General features: G+C 49.0%; 1 protein-coding gene across 1 annotated transcript; it reads right to left on the minus strand.

Annotated features, from left to right (window-relative positions):
* Dhdh (dihydrodiol dehydrogenase) lies at positions 1 to 12,723 on the minus strand. The gene is made up of 7 exons (XM_075952677.1): positions 12,293 to 12,723; positions 11,692 to 11,803; positions 10,676 to 10,839; positions 6,489 to 6,741; positions 4,626 to 4,750; positions 2,348 to 2,495; positions 1 to 2,127 (listed from the first exon to the last, which is right to left on the minus strand). The coding sequence occupies exons 1-7, from the start codon at positions 12,380 to 12,382 to the stop codon at positions 2,021 to 2,023; spliced, it is 999 nt and encodes a 332-aa protein (XP_075808792.1). The 5' UTR covers positions 12,383 to 12,723; the 3' UTR covers positions 1 to 2,020.
* Positions 12,724 to 14,892: the final 2,169 nt, after the last annotated feature.

Raw genomic sequence — 14,892 nt, forward strand, 5'->3', positions numbered from 1 at the left:
TATGGTGGAGAAGAAAGTTTATTGTAGCTAAAAGGTAGGGTGTAAGTAGAGGCAGAGACTTCTGGGAAAGTCCAGCATTGACAAGACAGTACTGACTGCGGTTATGAGGAGAGAAGAGGAGGGAAGGGAACTGAGACGCAACAGCCAAGGAGGCAAAGGTACAAAATGGCAGGAACCCAAATGTCTGGATTACACAGGGCAGAGCTTCTGGGGAGCTCCTGGGCTGGAGGGTTCAGGGTAGAGGGCAGGGTGTGCCAGCCGTGCCCCACCGCCAACAGGTAGGGACTGAGGGATGCTGGGAGCACCTCAGCCCTTTGACCCAGGGTGTGAGACTTACGGCCAGCACACAGATGTGTACCTGGTGTGCCTGGTTGCTCACGGAGGTCAGAGGGCATCGGATTCTCTTGAACTGTGGTTAAAGACAGTTGTGAACCACTTTGTGACCTGAATCAAGACCAACAAGGACTATTAACTCCTGAGTCATTTCTCCAGCTCCAGGGTCTCTGTCATCGTAACCCCCTCCCCGCCTCCTGAACCCCCCCCCAACCAATCCCTCTCTAGGGGCTCACATTGGAACTGGATGACCTAAAACTTGCTGTGTAGACCAGGCTGGTCTCAAACTCATAGAGATCTACCAGCTTTTGCCTCCCCATTACACCCTGCTGCCACACCCACTCTCAATCAGTCCCTAAAAGGAAAGGAAGAGGGATCCATACAGTCAGAGCAAGCATAGCACGGTTACCTGGCAATCCTAGCCACCGGGTATTCCGCATTCCTTCGAGGTTATTTTGGGTTTCTCTTTGTAGGGTAACAGGCCAGTGGAGAATCATCCTGCCCTGGCCTGTCCCCATCCCCATGACCCAAGGTTAATGTCCTAATCATATTTCTGACTGCTCGGTACTTTGTGTGGCTCACTGTGCATGCATAACAGACCCTATAAAAGCCTGCCCCTGGGGCTAGAGAGATGGGTCAGTGGTTAAGAGTTCAATTCCCAGCTACCACATGGTGGCTCACAACCATCTGTAATGAGATCTGGTGCCCTTTTCTGGCCTGCATGCATACATGCAGACAGAATACTGTATACATAATAAATCTTTACAAAAAAAAAAAAAGCCTGCCCCTCCGCCCAGCCCGCTGCTGTCTCTGTTCTGGGGTTGCTGCCATTCTGGGTTTCTCCCCAATAAAACCTCTTGTGTGACGGTGGGATTCTTTGGCTCCAGATCCCCAAGATACCCTTGGACCAGAAAACACTTTCAATCATTATAACCAGAAGTTTCTCTTCCGCCCGCCAGTTCCCAAACAACCACTCATTAATTTAAATGTTTGGCCTATGGCTCAGGCTTATAACTAGCTAGCTCTTACATTTATTTTTTTTATGGTTTATTTAACTTTATTTCATTTGCATTGGTGTGAAGGTGTCAGATCCTCTGCAACTGCATCTTCAGACAGTTGTAAGCTGCCATGTGGGTGCTGGAAATTGAACCCAGATCCTCTGGTAGAGCAGTACTCTTAACCACTGAGCCATCTCTCCAGCCCCTAGCTCTTACATTTAAATTAACCCATTTCTATTAATCTGAGTATTGCCACGTGGCTGTGGCATTACTGATCTGCTGGCATGTTGTTCCTTAGGCAGCTGGATGGCATCTCTCTTGAGTCTGCCCTTTTTCTCCTGTATCTCTGCTTGGATTTCTCACCTGGCTCTATCCTGACTTGCCATAGGCCAAAGCAGCTTTATTTATCAACCAATGAGAGCAGAACATATTCACAGCACACAGAAAGACATCTGCATCAACTCACACTTCCCAGAGCTGCATCCTAGTGAGTGTGAGGACAGGTGATGCCAGAATGTGCAGGAAGAACATCAAGAGGACGGTGACTCTCAAGAGCCCAGAAAGGGCTTTCTCCAACAGGAAAGCTCGGGCTGTTTTGCAAAAATAACTCCAAAGCAATGAGGGTCAAGCTAGAGTGTCCCAAGTAGGAAAAATTATTGCTTGCCGTATCCAACCCAGGAGCTGCACCATCATTTGTCCTGAGGGAAGGTGACTCCAATGGCCTTCCTCACCTCCTCAAGAATTTCAGCCAAGAGCTCACTCTCTGCCAGAGGAACTACGGGACTTTCCTTAAGACCTGGGAGGAAAGAGCACAGGAAGCCTCGTCCAAAACCCACACACTGGACACCAAGAAAACTACAATTCCCAGAAGTTCTTATGGAATAGGCGAGGTGATTTGAGCAGGTGGATGTCCCTCAGCATCCTGGGAAATGTAGTTCCAAATTACCTGCTTAGGCTTCAGGGTAGGAGGGAGCACAATATTCTGCTTAGACTGATTGTAGTCCTTCACTCCTTACCTTTACGCAGGCACTCGCGTACGTGGTTCGCTTCATAACTCATGCATGATCCGTTTAAAAAATTGTAGTTTTTCCCAAGGGCAGGCGGAGGGAACTCTTTACGCTCACCATTCACTACCAGCTCCGTTGGGCACCACGTTTTGCAAATCTGGAGGAAGATAACAATGTCTACGCTACCACTCAGCCCTTACCAGCAGAGCTGCAGACGCCACTCCGGAAAGCATGCCTAGAGGGCCAGGGGAGGAGCTCTGGCACCTGAGAGCTAAGGCTTTATCCCCATTCGACTTGTGAGGTTCAAGTTTGCCTTCTGCTGGGATTGGGGTTGATAAGTTTGATCCTTGGCAATGATCCTGTCATACTAAGACCCTGTCTGTTGTCTCCTGGAATCAAAACGAGCTTAGACTTGAGGACCAGCTCCTCCTCCAGTCCAGTAATGAAGGCTCAGGACCACACTGCAGGAGGGCATCATCACTCTGGAGATGAGGGCTCATGAGGCCCAGGCTGGATCCCAACTCCCAGTGAAGCTGAGGTTGCCCTTGAACTTCTGATTCTTTTGCCTGGTATTACAAGTGTGTGCCACCTTACAACCCCTTCTGTAGAAGAGATTCCACAGAGACATTGCCTCTGGCTTGCATTCCCAAGTGTTAGCACCTAGCCTTTGAACTACCTTCAGTGATTGTTACCTTTTCTTTAAATCTTTGCTTCTTAGTAATGGGAGGACTAGGCAAACCAAGAAGTCTCAAGGCTGAGAACCTCTGGGACAAACAGTTCCTTCAAACAACTTCAGATAAGGGTTGGGTATGTGGAAATTGCTTGCTTATAAATCCTGCCAGGTGGTGGTGGCGCACACCTTTAATCCCAGCACTCAGGAGGAGGCAGAGGCAGGTGGATCTCTTTGCATTCAAGGCCAGCCTGACCTACAAAGTGAGTTCCAGGACAGCCATAACACAGAGAAACTCTGAAAAGATGTATATCCTGTAACAATATAAAGGCTTTCGTAGAGCAAGGAGCAGTCAGTTCCCAGTTCACGGGAAGCAGGAACCCTGCTTTTGCTAAGCCCGATTTCCTAGAATGACCCTTGTTCTTCCAAGGACCCACACAAAGCAGGGCGCTGACAACCTTCCTTCTTACCTGGTAGACCTGAACGCTAAACTAGTCCTCTGCCCACCTGTAGGACAGAATGGAACCAGTGGATGGCAGCTGGGACACGAGGGAAGGACGGTAGAAGTCCTACAAAATGCAGGAAAGGGCTGAAATTATTCTATAGCTTGACTTGCTGGATATATGATTTCTTCTCCCTTTTCCATCTTTTTCATTGACGTGTTAGGGATCAAACACACTCAGCTGCACGCTAAAAGTGTGCTCTCTGCTGAGCCATGCACACGGCCCTCACTGGAGGATTCTAGGCAAGGCTAGATCTCTCTCTCTAGATTCTTTCTCCTTTTTATTTTTGAAGGTCTTGCTAAGTAGTCCAAACTGTCCTTGAAATCCCTCTGTAGCCCAGAATGGCTTGGAACTGTGATGCCCCCAGCACCCCAGGCCCAACAGGATCTCCTTTCTTTGGCAGCTAGGTGTCAACTGCAGGGTACCATACACGCTAGCCATGTCTTCCACTGAGCCACATTTTCAGACCAAAAAATCGGATTTCTATCTAGCAACAGCATTCCCAGAATCCAAGAAAATCTGGCCACTGGTGAGACACAGATTGTCTGGAGACAACTGGAAAGTCCTAAGCCCGGCTAGCATGATGTTTCGAACCTGAACGGTTCACAGCAGAAGTAGGGGGCTGGAGTGTGGGCCCGGAGGGTTATTTCCACTCTTGGTGCTCACCTGAGTTCCCGGCTTCCTCACCGGCATGGAGAACAAGCTGTGTGTAAAGCCCGCCATTGCTACAAATCACAGCTGTTCAGCCTCCGTGCTGGGCTGACGACAGGTCATGATGGGCAAGCCTGGGCCAAAATGAACCATTCCCTCACTTAAAATGCTTCTGTCAGACATTGGTCACAGGATTAAGGAAAGTAACAAATACAGCTGGAAAGAACTCAGGGCTGGAGAGTCACTTGGTGGAAGAGCATGTGTTCAGAGTTGGGAAGGTAGGCACCAAAAACCAAAGGCCTCAGAATAGGGGACTGTAACCTTAAGGCCAAAACCGCATCCCTTGGCTTGGCTGTTGAGGAGTCTGAATGTCTCAGAAGCAGGATAAATAGTGGTTACTTCAGCTTGAGCCTCCCTCCCCACCAAGGCTGCTGCACAGCCTTCCGAGACATGTGTGGCTCACCTGGGCCATGCCCTTGGTGCCAATCACGTAAGCTGTGTTGGGGAGGTTGGAGGAGATGCTACAGGTGAAGCTGCCGTGGACCCCTCCTGGGTACTGAAGTAGCACACTAACGGTGTCGTCCACACCTGTAAAGAAAGCGCAGGTCAGCACAGGGCAGGGGCGCAGGACAGACTGCACCGGCTCCAGCCGTGGCCCAGACACTTGTTTTAAAAAATATGATTTATTTTCATTTTAAATGCATTGGTGTTTGGCCTGCATGTGTGAGGGTGTCAGATTCCCAGGCACTGGAGTTACAGACAGTTGTGAGAGTTGTGAGCTACTATGTGGGTGCTGGGAATTGAACCTGGATCCTCTGGGTCATCTGGAAAAACTGCCAGCGCTTATAACCTCTGAGCTATCTCTCCAGTCCCTGGCCCAGACACTTGGCCTGTTTTTTGTTGTTTTCTTTAGTCTCGTTTTTGTTGCTTTTGCTGGGTTTTGTTTATTAGTTTGTGACAGAATTTTCTGGAGTTCGGGCTCAAGCTAGCCTTCTTAGGGATTAGATAATAACCTACCCAGACCCTCCTGTCTCCACTCCCTAAGGAGGCGGGATTACAGCCACACACCACCAGGTGTCTAACAGCACACCTGTACAAGTGAGAAGAGTCCAGAAAATTCTCTCTCGACGGGGGATCAAACTCTGGCCTTGAGGCTTCCAAGGTCTCACCTGGTCCCTGTTTTCCTGTTTGTTTGTTTATTATGCATAATGAAGTGTTCTGTCTGCGGGTATACCTCCTGCCAGAAGAGGGCACCAGACCTCATTAGAGATGGTTGTGAGCCACCAGGTGGTAGCTGGGAATTGAACTCAGGACCTCTAGAAAGACAGCCAGAGCTCTCCAGCTCCCCCACCCTGTTTTGTTTTTATCAAACAAGGCTTCACTGTTATAATCCAGGCTGGCTTTGGACTCATGAACTCTTCCTGCCTCTGTTTTTCAAGGGCTGGGATTACAGGCTTGAACTACAATGTCCTGAATTAATAATAATGTACTTTGAACGAGCAATTGTATGGCATCTGAATTTTACCTCAGTGTGTAGGAGACCTTGCTGCTCTTCCAGAGTAAGTGGGTTAGTTCCCAGGACCCTATGGCAGCTCATAGCTGCCTGAAACTCCAGTTTCAGGAAATCCAACTCCTTCTTCTGACCTCTGAGGTCACATAGCATATGTTCATGCTGACACACATACATACAAATTAAAATAACCTTTAAAAAATCCTGCCGGGTGGTGTTGGCTCATGTCTTTAATCCCAAATCTCGGAAGGCAGAGGCAGGCGGATCTCTAAGTTTGAGGCCAGCCTGGTCTACAGAGTGAATTCCGTGGTAGACTCCAAAGCTACAGAGAAACCCTGTCTTGATAAACAAAACAAACAAACAAACAAACAAATCTCTTCATCAACTCCCTTGACATTAATATTAATATCATTAATATTTGACCAGTCAAATTAAAATAGAGCAATCCAGTCTCAGATCATGTGACAGAGTGTCAGTGCATGACCAATGGAGAGCTGACCTGTGTAAAAGGGTAAAGGTGTGGAGGGTGGGTTGAGAGTCAGGTTTTGAAGGAGACATTGGGCCTTACCGACCTTTCTGAGGGTGCACTAATTCTTTGAACTACATCTCCCAGAAAGCCATGGTGTAATATGTATAAATGTGCCACTGGCAGTTCTGGGAATGGTAGTTCTTTCTGTGTGTAGTGCGTGGCTAGGAGAGGCGTCCCTCAAGGAAGTCCCTCCAGCTGTCTAATTTGATTTTTCTGGGGGGAAGCGGGGCTCAGGAGAACTGAGCGAGAACGCCTCCTACCACCATCTAGCCGAGGGTGCGCAGTACCTGTTTCATGGATCCTTCCCACGGCTGAAACCTTCTCAGGCTTCTGTGCACCAAAGACCGTAGAGAGGAACTGCACGCAGTAGATGCCTAGGTCCAGCAGGCTGCCGCCGGCCTGGCTCCAGTCTGTGGATCGGGGTAAATGGCTCAATTCTGCCCCAAATTCTGCCCGGGCCACTCGTAGGTCCCCGACAGTTCCTTGGGCCAAAACTTCCCGCAGAGCCTCCATAGCAGGAAAAAACCGGCTCCAGATGGCCTGCAAACCAGAGAGGGGAGCCCAGGGATAAGGAGGCTTCAGAACTCAGGAGGTAATCAGTCACATCTTCCTAGGGATCCTAATCCCTACCCAAAACCCAAAACACACCTCTAACCTCCCACAGCCCACACACGCTGACATAAGGTCCCGCCTTGACCTTCCACACCTGGCCGTCTTCCCAGTTACCTTTTCTAACTAATCTCTGTCCCATAAACATGTTTATTTTCTTAGATAGGGTTTCACGTAGCTCAGGCTGGCTTTGAATTCATTAAGTAGAGTCTCAATTGAGGAACCAGCTGGATCAGACTGGCCTGTGGGGAAAGTCCACTGTAGGCTAAATTACCATGCCTTGGGCAAGTGGGCATGAATCGAGAGCCTTGGGTTAGGGAACAAATCAAATGGTCTAGCCACTGAGATAACTTCTCTAGCCCTTTAAAAAACTTTGTAGCTGGGCGGTGGTCCCAGCACTTGGGAGGCAGAGGCAGGCGGATCTCTGTGAGTTCGAGACCAGCCTGGTCTACAAGAGCTAGTTCCAGGACAGGCTCCAAAACCACAGAGAAACCCTGTCTCGAAAAACCAAAAAAAAAAAAAAAATTAATTAATTAAAAAACTTTGTATTTGTGGGCAGGGTGGTGCACACCTTTAAACACAGGTTTCTCTGTGTCCCCCCCTCCAACCCTCTCCCTACCCTCTTTCTTTCTTTCTTTCTTTTTTTTTTTTTTGATTTTCGAGACAGGGTTTCTCCCTAGCTTTTGGTTCCTGTCCTGGAACTAGCTCTTCTAGACCAGGTTGGCCTCGAATTTACAGAGATCCGTCTGCCTCTGCCTCCCGAGTGCTGGGATTAAAGGAACCTCGCACTGTTTAATAAAGTTGTGAGTCTGTATGGCACACATTCATGCGGGTGCCCACAAAGGCCAGCAGAGGGCGGCAAATCCCGACTGCAAACAATCCAATGTCTTTGATCAGACCTGAACTCTGGTCCTCTCAAAAGAACAGCCAGTGTTCTCGCTTCTGAGCCATTTCTTGCATTCCAACTGCAAACCCACCCTCCTTCCTCCTTTCTTTCCTTCCTTTCATTTTTTTCTTTCTTTCTTCCTTTTTTTTGAGATACAGTCTGGCAACCCTAGCTGGCTTGGAACTCACGAAGATCCCAGTGCTAAGATGGGCTCGGCAGTGGTGGCTCCCGCCTTCAATTCCAGCACTCAGGAGGAGGAGACGCGGGGATCTCTTTGAGTTCAAGGCCAGCCTGGTCTAGAGCTAGTTCCAAGACAGCCGGGGCTGTTACACAGAGAAACCCTGTCTCAAAAAACCAAATAAACAAACAAAATTGTTCTGTTACACAGAGAAACCAGATCTTGAAAAACCAAAATAAATAATAAATAAATAAATAATAAAAGTGTTCACCACTAGGCTGGGAAGCCTTGAATTTTTACTCCCCCTGCCTCTGCCTCCTGCCCAGTGCCGAGTCGACAGAAGTGAGTCACCACCTTATTCCCTATTCGCGTGGAGCTGAGGATGGAGCCCAAGGCCTCCTGCATGCAGGCAAGCACTCTGTCCACGGAGCCACATCCCCAGGGGCTCCTGCGTGCAGGCAAGCACTCTGTCCACGGAGCCACATCCCCAGGGCCTCCTGCGTGCAGGCAAGCACTCTGTCCACGAAGCCACATCCCCAGCCTCTCTTCAGCATCACTTAATGGCTTCCTTCCTTCTTGCTTTTTGAGACAAGGTGTCACTGTGCAGCTCTAGCTGTCTGGAACTCCCTCTGTAGACCAGGCTGGACTTGAACTCACAGAGAACCACCTGCCTCTGCCTCCTGAGTGCTGGGATCAAATACCTGATCTCTTCTTGGTTGACTATAGAAACAGTCACTCATTTTAGGGTCTGGAGGGATGGCTCAGGAGTTAAAAGCACTTGTTGCTCTTGCAGAGGACTCAGATTTGCATCCTACCCACCACATGGTGGCTTATAACCCCTTCAGTTCCAGGTAATCTGATACTGTCTTTTGTTTTGTTTTGTTTTATCTTTTGTTTTTCTATGTTTAACAGCCCTGGCTGTCCTGGAACTCACTTTGTAGACCAGGCTGACATCAAACTTACAGAGATCTACCTGTCTTTGCCTCCCTATATTGGGATTAAAGGGGTGTGCCACCACCTCCTGCAAAATTTTTTTTTAATTTATTTATTTATTATGTATACAATATTCTGTCTGTGTGTATGGCCAGAAGAGGGCACCAGACCTCATTACAGATGGTTGTGAGCCACCATGTGGTTGCTGGGAATTGAATTCAGGACCTTTGGAAGAGCAGGCAATGCTCTTAACCTCTGAGCCATCTCTCCAGCCCTCCTGCAAATTTTTTTAAATTTATTTATTTATTATGTATACAATATTCTAGCCGGGCGATGGTGGCGCACGCCTTTAATCCCAGCACTCGGGAGGCAGAGGCAGGTGGATCTCTGTGAGTTCGAGACCAGCCTGGTCTACAGAGCGAGTTCCAGGACAGGCTCCAAAGCTACAGAGAAACCCTGTCTCGAAAAACCAAAAAAAAAAAAAAAAAAAAAAAAAAACAAAACAAAAACAAAACAAAACAAAACAAAAAAATTCTATCTGTGTGTATGCCTACAGACCAGAAGAGGGCACCAGACCCCATTACAGATGGTTGTGAGCCACCGTGTGGTTGCTAGGAATTGAACTCAGGACCTTTGGAAGAGCAGGCAATGCTCTTAACCTCTGAGCCATCTCTCCAGCCCCCCTACCAATTTTTTAAATTAATTGTTTTATTTTATTTTATTTTTTTGGAAACAAGGTTTCTCTGTATCTTTGGTGCCTGTCCTGGTCCTGGGACTAGCTCTTATAGACTAGGCTGGCCTCGTACTCACAGAGATCCTACCTGTCTCTGCCTCCCAAGTTATTTTTGTTTTTCGAGATAGGGTTTCTCTGTGTAGCTTTGGAGTCCTGATACTGTCTTCTAATCCCTGCGAGCACCAAGTATACACTTGGCATATTAAATAAAATGAATAGTAAAAAGCCTCTTTTATATAATTTATTTACTTTTATTTTGTGTGCACTGGTGTTCTGCCTGCATGTTAGTCTGTATGAGGGTGTTAGATCTTGGAGTTACAGATAGTTGTGAGCCTCCATGTGGGTGCTGGGAATTGAACCTAAGTCCTCTGGAAGAGCAGTCAGTGCTCTTAACCACTGAGCCATCTCTCCAGCACTAAAATGTTTTTTTCCAAGTCTTTAATTTTGGAAGTCATACAGTTTGGTGGCAAATTTTTAGTCACCCACTAGCTTTGCAATAGGTGATATCTCTGCCTGGAGCCACAAAATGTGTTCAAAACTGCAGGGCCTTGAAGGTCACCTCCCACGTGCAGGGCCTTGAAGGCCACCTCCCCCCTCCCGCTGGGGATGGCTCTCAGGAAAAGTACCTCTTCACGGTCTCTTGTTCTGCCTGAGAAAGAAACTGTTTGTGCGCCAGGGCCAGCACGTAACTTTTTCTGGGAGAATCTACAAAGGCTGAGTCACTGTTCTTATCTGTGGCTTCCTCAAGTTCACAGAGAAGCACTGACCGCAGATAACAGCAGTCCGTGCCTCTGGGAAGCTCCTGCAGGCTGTGGACCTCTCCTGAGCTGTTGGTCTGCCTGCCACACCTCCCCACAACTCCTTAGGTAAGTCTCACACCAGCAAGCCCTTAAGCAAAATGGCCTCTGTCTTCTTTGGTTTTCTTACTTTCCGAATAAATACTTTTCCTCATTGCTCTTTTCAAGTGGGGAACAGTGAACTTGGGTTTGTGCCTTCAACAGAGGCTAGATTCAGTTGTATCCTGGCCTCGGTGAGATTCTGATCCTTTGGCATTTTGACTGTGTGCAAGCTTGGGCAACTGTGTTTAGTCCTGGCAGCTGGGCTGTCTGGATGTCAGAGGGTCCTCTAGGCTTACCTCCATAAGGAAGATGCCCCGAGAACGGGCCTCTGCCACCATCTCCCGAACTTCGGATGCATTCACACCCATGGGTTTCTCGCACAAGACGGCTTTGCCCGCTGCCAGGCAGAGAAGTACCACTGCCTTGTGCTGGGGGTGCTGGGTGCCGACGTAGACCACCTCTGCAGCAGAAGGAAGGAGAGTGGTTCAGTACTGCCCACAAAGAGGCCTGTCCGCCAACGTCCAGGGACTAAGTGGTGTGTTCAACTAATCCTCTTGTTGAAAAGAGACTACCAAGCTTTTGGGAGGCTGAGGTAGGAGGATAACTGATTTGAGACGGGTCTGGGCTACATAGTGAGGTTTGTCTCAAAACTCTAAGGAGCCAGGTCTTTAGTCCCAACACTTAGAAACCAGAAATCGGGGCTGGAGAGATGGCTCAGAGGTTAAGAGCACTGGTTGCTCTTCCAGAGTTCAATTTCTGGTAACCATGTGGTGGCTCACAACCATCTCTAACGGGATGGGATCTGATTCCCTCTTTTTGCATGCAGTCAGAACGTGGTATTCATAATAAATAAATCTAGAAAGAGAGACAGACAGACAGACAGAGAGAAAGAATGAAAGTGAAAACCAAGGCAGGCAGAGCTCTGTGAGTTTGACCCAAGCCTAATCTACAGCCTCTGCTGTCGAGATACAGCTCTGAGGAACCTAAGTTGTGAGAGTCCATCCCCAGGGCTGTGAAATGAACACATTCTTAACAGATTCTCTAGCCTCCTGAGAAACTTGGCCTCAGCTTCAGCAGCCTGGCATCTAGGTACTGTGTGAGCTGGTCTTTGGCCAGGGCATGCCTACTAACTCTGCTTCCTACCCCAGCTGAACCCAATCCTTTCCAAAGCGCCGCCCACCCCACCGCGGTCAGTTGGGCCGGGATTAATGAACTGCACCGCCACAGCCCGGTATCAGGTGCACATTTGCCACAGCACAGGCCAGAGGCTGTGCCCAGCTCTGCCCCCACCTCCACTGTCCAGGCCACTCACCCACGTTTGGGTCCTTTGCTAACTCCTCGTAGGAGCCATAAGCCTTGGGGATGTTGTATTTCTGGGCAAACTCCTTTGCCCGGTTCAGGTCCCTCGCAGCCACTGCCACCACCTGGTGTGGGATTCAAAGGGTGAAGTGGGGCCGTTGTAGGAGGTAAAGTAGATGAGACAGACGACGGGAGAGGCTGAAATAGGGAGAGGACAGCCTCCTGTTTGGGAGGAGGAGAAAGTGGGGGGTGGGAAAGCCAGACGTGCTCAGGCTAGCCTAGGTTGCATAATGGGACAAGACCATCCCGGGTACATGGCAAGACCCTAAATATAAAGGGAAGTGAGGTCCCCATGAGCCAAGGCCCTGTCCCTGACTGCACAATAGTTTCTCTCCGGGTGCTAAACTCCCCTTCCGTCACCCTCAAGCGCCTCAGGTTAGGAGCCTGGGGTGAGGAGGAGTGCGCTGTGAAAAAGTCTCCCGGCTGAGGTCACAAGACCTCAGCGTTCCCTTCTCCTCTCAAGGTCGCCTCCTGTCTCGGTCGTGGGATAGGGACCTTCTTAGACCCGAGGCCCCCCTCTTCCTCAGCCCCAGGGTCTCCCTAGGGAGCTGCACCTGGTGCTCCGAGGGAGGCAGTGAGCTCAGCACCGTCGTAAAGTCGCTGGCGATTAAGCCAGCCGACACGATGCCCCAGCGCAGCGCCATCCTCTCCGCTCTCCACTGCCGGTCTGGAATCTACGGCCTGCGAGGAGCTGGCCCTGGCGGCTATCAAGAAGAGCAGGCTGGAGGCGGGGCCAATGGAACTGTACGCCGCTTGGGTCCACAGTCCGTTGCTTTCTGATTTGGTTGAGACCGTGTGTGTGCGTGTGTGTGCGTGCGTGTGTGTGTGTGTGTGTGTGTGTGTGTGTGTGTGTGTGTGAGATTTGGTTGAGACCGTGTGTGTGTGTGTGTGTGTGTGTGTGTGTGTGTGATTTGGTTGAGACCGTGTGTGTGTGTGTGTGTGTGTGTGTGTGTGATTTGGTTGAGACCGTGTGTGTGTGTGTGTGTGTGTGTGTGTTACTGTGCTGTACACCCCCCCCTTTTGATAGTGCCATACTTTGTTGCTGGCCTGGAATTCACAATATAGCCCACAGGTTGCTGACCTCAACTCAGAGCAATCCTCCTGCCTGAATGCAGGGATTACAAGGATATATCACTAAGCCTATCTTTCAGGTGCCCTCTTCCTTTTTATTTTGAGAGAGGGTCTTGCTATCATTAGAAACTGGTCTGGGATCTCAAGTAAAGAACCACAGGACCCAAAGTGTTTTTGGCGAGGCAAAATCTGTAGATGGGGGCATAGCCGTGCCAATCAAGCAAGCGAACACCCCCAGCAGGGACCCACTAGGTTTGTTTTTGTTGTTCAAATGTGTGTGTGTTGCCTGTATGTATGTATGTATGTATGCGAGCCTGGTGCTCGCAGAGGTCAGAAGAGGGTGTCTCCGTGGCTGGAGAGGTGGCTCAGCAGTAAAGAGCACCGGCTGCTCTTCCAGAGGACCTGAGTTCAGTTCCTCATGGCAGCTCACAACCATCTTTAACTCTAGTTCTAGAAGATCCAATGCCTTCTCTCCTCTGTGTGCACCATGCATATACACAGTGTCATAAGTGCAAACAGGCACAGCCTCAACCCATGGCATGAGGAGGAGGAGATGCTGGATCCCCTAGAACTGGAGTTATAGACGCCGGGAACCTCTCATCATGTGGGTGCTGGGAACCTAGCCAAGAGCTCTTAAATGCTGAGCCCCTTCCTCTCCACTCCCAGTTATGTCTTTACAAGTCTCTTTAATGATGGAACTTTATCTCATTTAACTTTTGGAGAGAAAAGAAAGGATATCTCATTTGCACCCGCTACGTCCTGCTCTCGTAGAATGGTTTCATTCTGTCTTTTTTTCAGGTTCAATTAACATTGCCTGAGCCGGGCAGTGGTGGCGCACGCCTTTAATCCCAGCACTTGGGAGGCAGAGGCAGGCAGATCTCTGTGAGTTCGAGACCAGCCTAGTCTACAGAGCTAGTTCTAGGACAGGCTCCAAAGCCACAGAGAAACCTGTCTCAAAAAACCAAAATAAAATAAAATAAAAATAAACATTGCCTGACCTGCATATTCAGTCATAATTTAGTGAGACAGGAATTCTGTCAGTAATCATAGTTTTAATTAATCATTGAACTAAGGTTATGCAACATCTAACCATAGCCATTTTAATCTGTAATCACCTAACTGTAATCATGAATAATAACTATTCCCATTTCTGTTTAACCCTTTGATAGAAATGACAGTTCATTACATTCCCTGACAGTATCACTGTATGCTTGAAATGACCCTCTTGCCTCAGTTTCCCAAGCAGCTGACAGGCCTGGGCCGCAGGCCTGACAGGTGGTTCCACTTCTTATGGTCTACATAGAGTTCCAAGATAGCCAGAGCTGCATAGTGATGGCTTGTCTCAAAAAAAAAAAAGCAAGACAAAAAAGACCTTGGAGTGGGAGGGGCTTCTCTGAGGGTCTCTCAGCAGTTAGGATTTCCAGCAGTGGAGCTGCTGTGTTGTTTGGTGTTTGTTTTTTCTCTCTGAATCACTTGTGTGGTACCATCTTGGAGAACAGAATACATTCTCCCAGAAACCATGGCAACTGACTAGTGATAGCCAGGTCTATGGTTAAGGAACTCCAGGCACTTCCTGGTAGATGGAAGAAGGGAAAGTCACAAAACTGGTTTCTAAGACTCCAGCCATTACTCCTTCTGCACAGCCTCAGCTAGAAGCCTAACTCTGGGGCTCCACACCAAGGCTCCTGTGACATCATCATCGGTGACACTTGGTGGTGCAGCTGTTGGGGGCATGCCCTTATGTAAAGATGACCTTGGTCCTTTTCCCAAATACCCATGGCACCAGAGAATGTCCCCATTCCAGATGACAAAGCACCATAGACAGCACGTCCTGGTGTTCGCTTGGGAATGGGCTTTGGGGAGCAGGCTCTCCCACTGACACAATCCAGACTGCATGTTCTGCAGGTATGGGTGATACCTGGAGCTGTCACAGCGATGTGGGACCCTGAAGGGAGCCTGGAAAGTCTCCTCAGAATCCTGAAGCCTTAGATTGTGTGTGTGCAGGCCAGAGGGCCATGATGTTCAACATGCTGCGGTTTTATTGAGAGTCTCCCTAAGGTTTGGTGCTTGCAGAACTGGCTAG

This window comes from Microtus pennsylvanicus, chromosome 18, assembly GCF_037038515.1.
Source record: "Microtus pennsylvanicus isolate mMicPen1 chromosome 18, mMicPen1.hap1, whole genome shotgun sequence".
NCBI lineage: Eukaryota > Metazoa > Chordata > Mammalia > Rodentia > Cricetidae > Microtus > Microtus pennsylvanicus.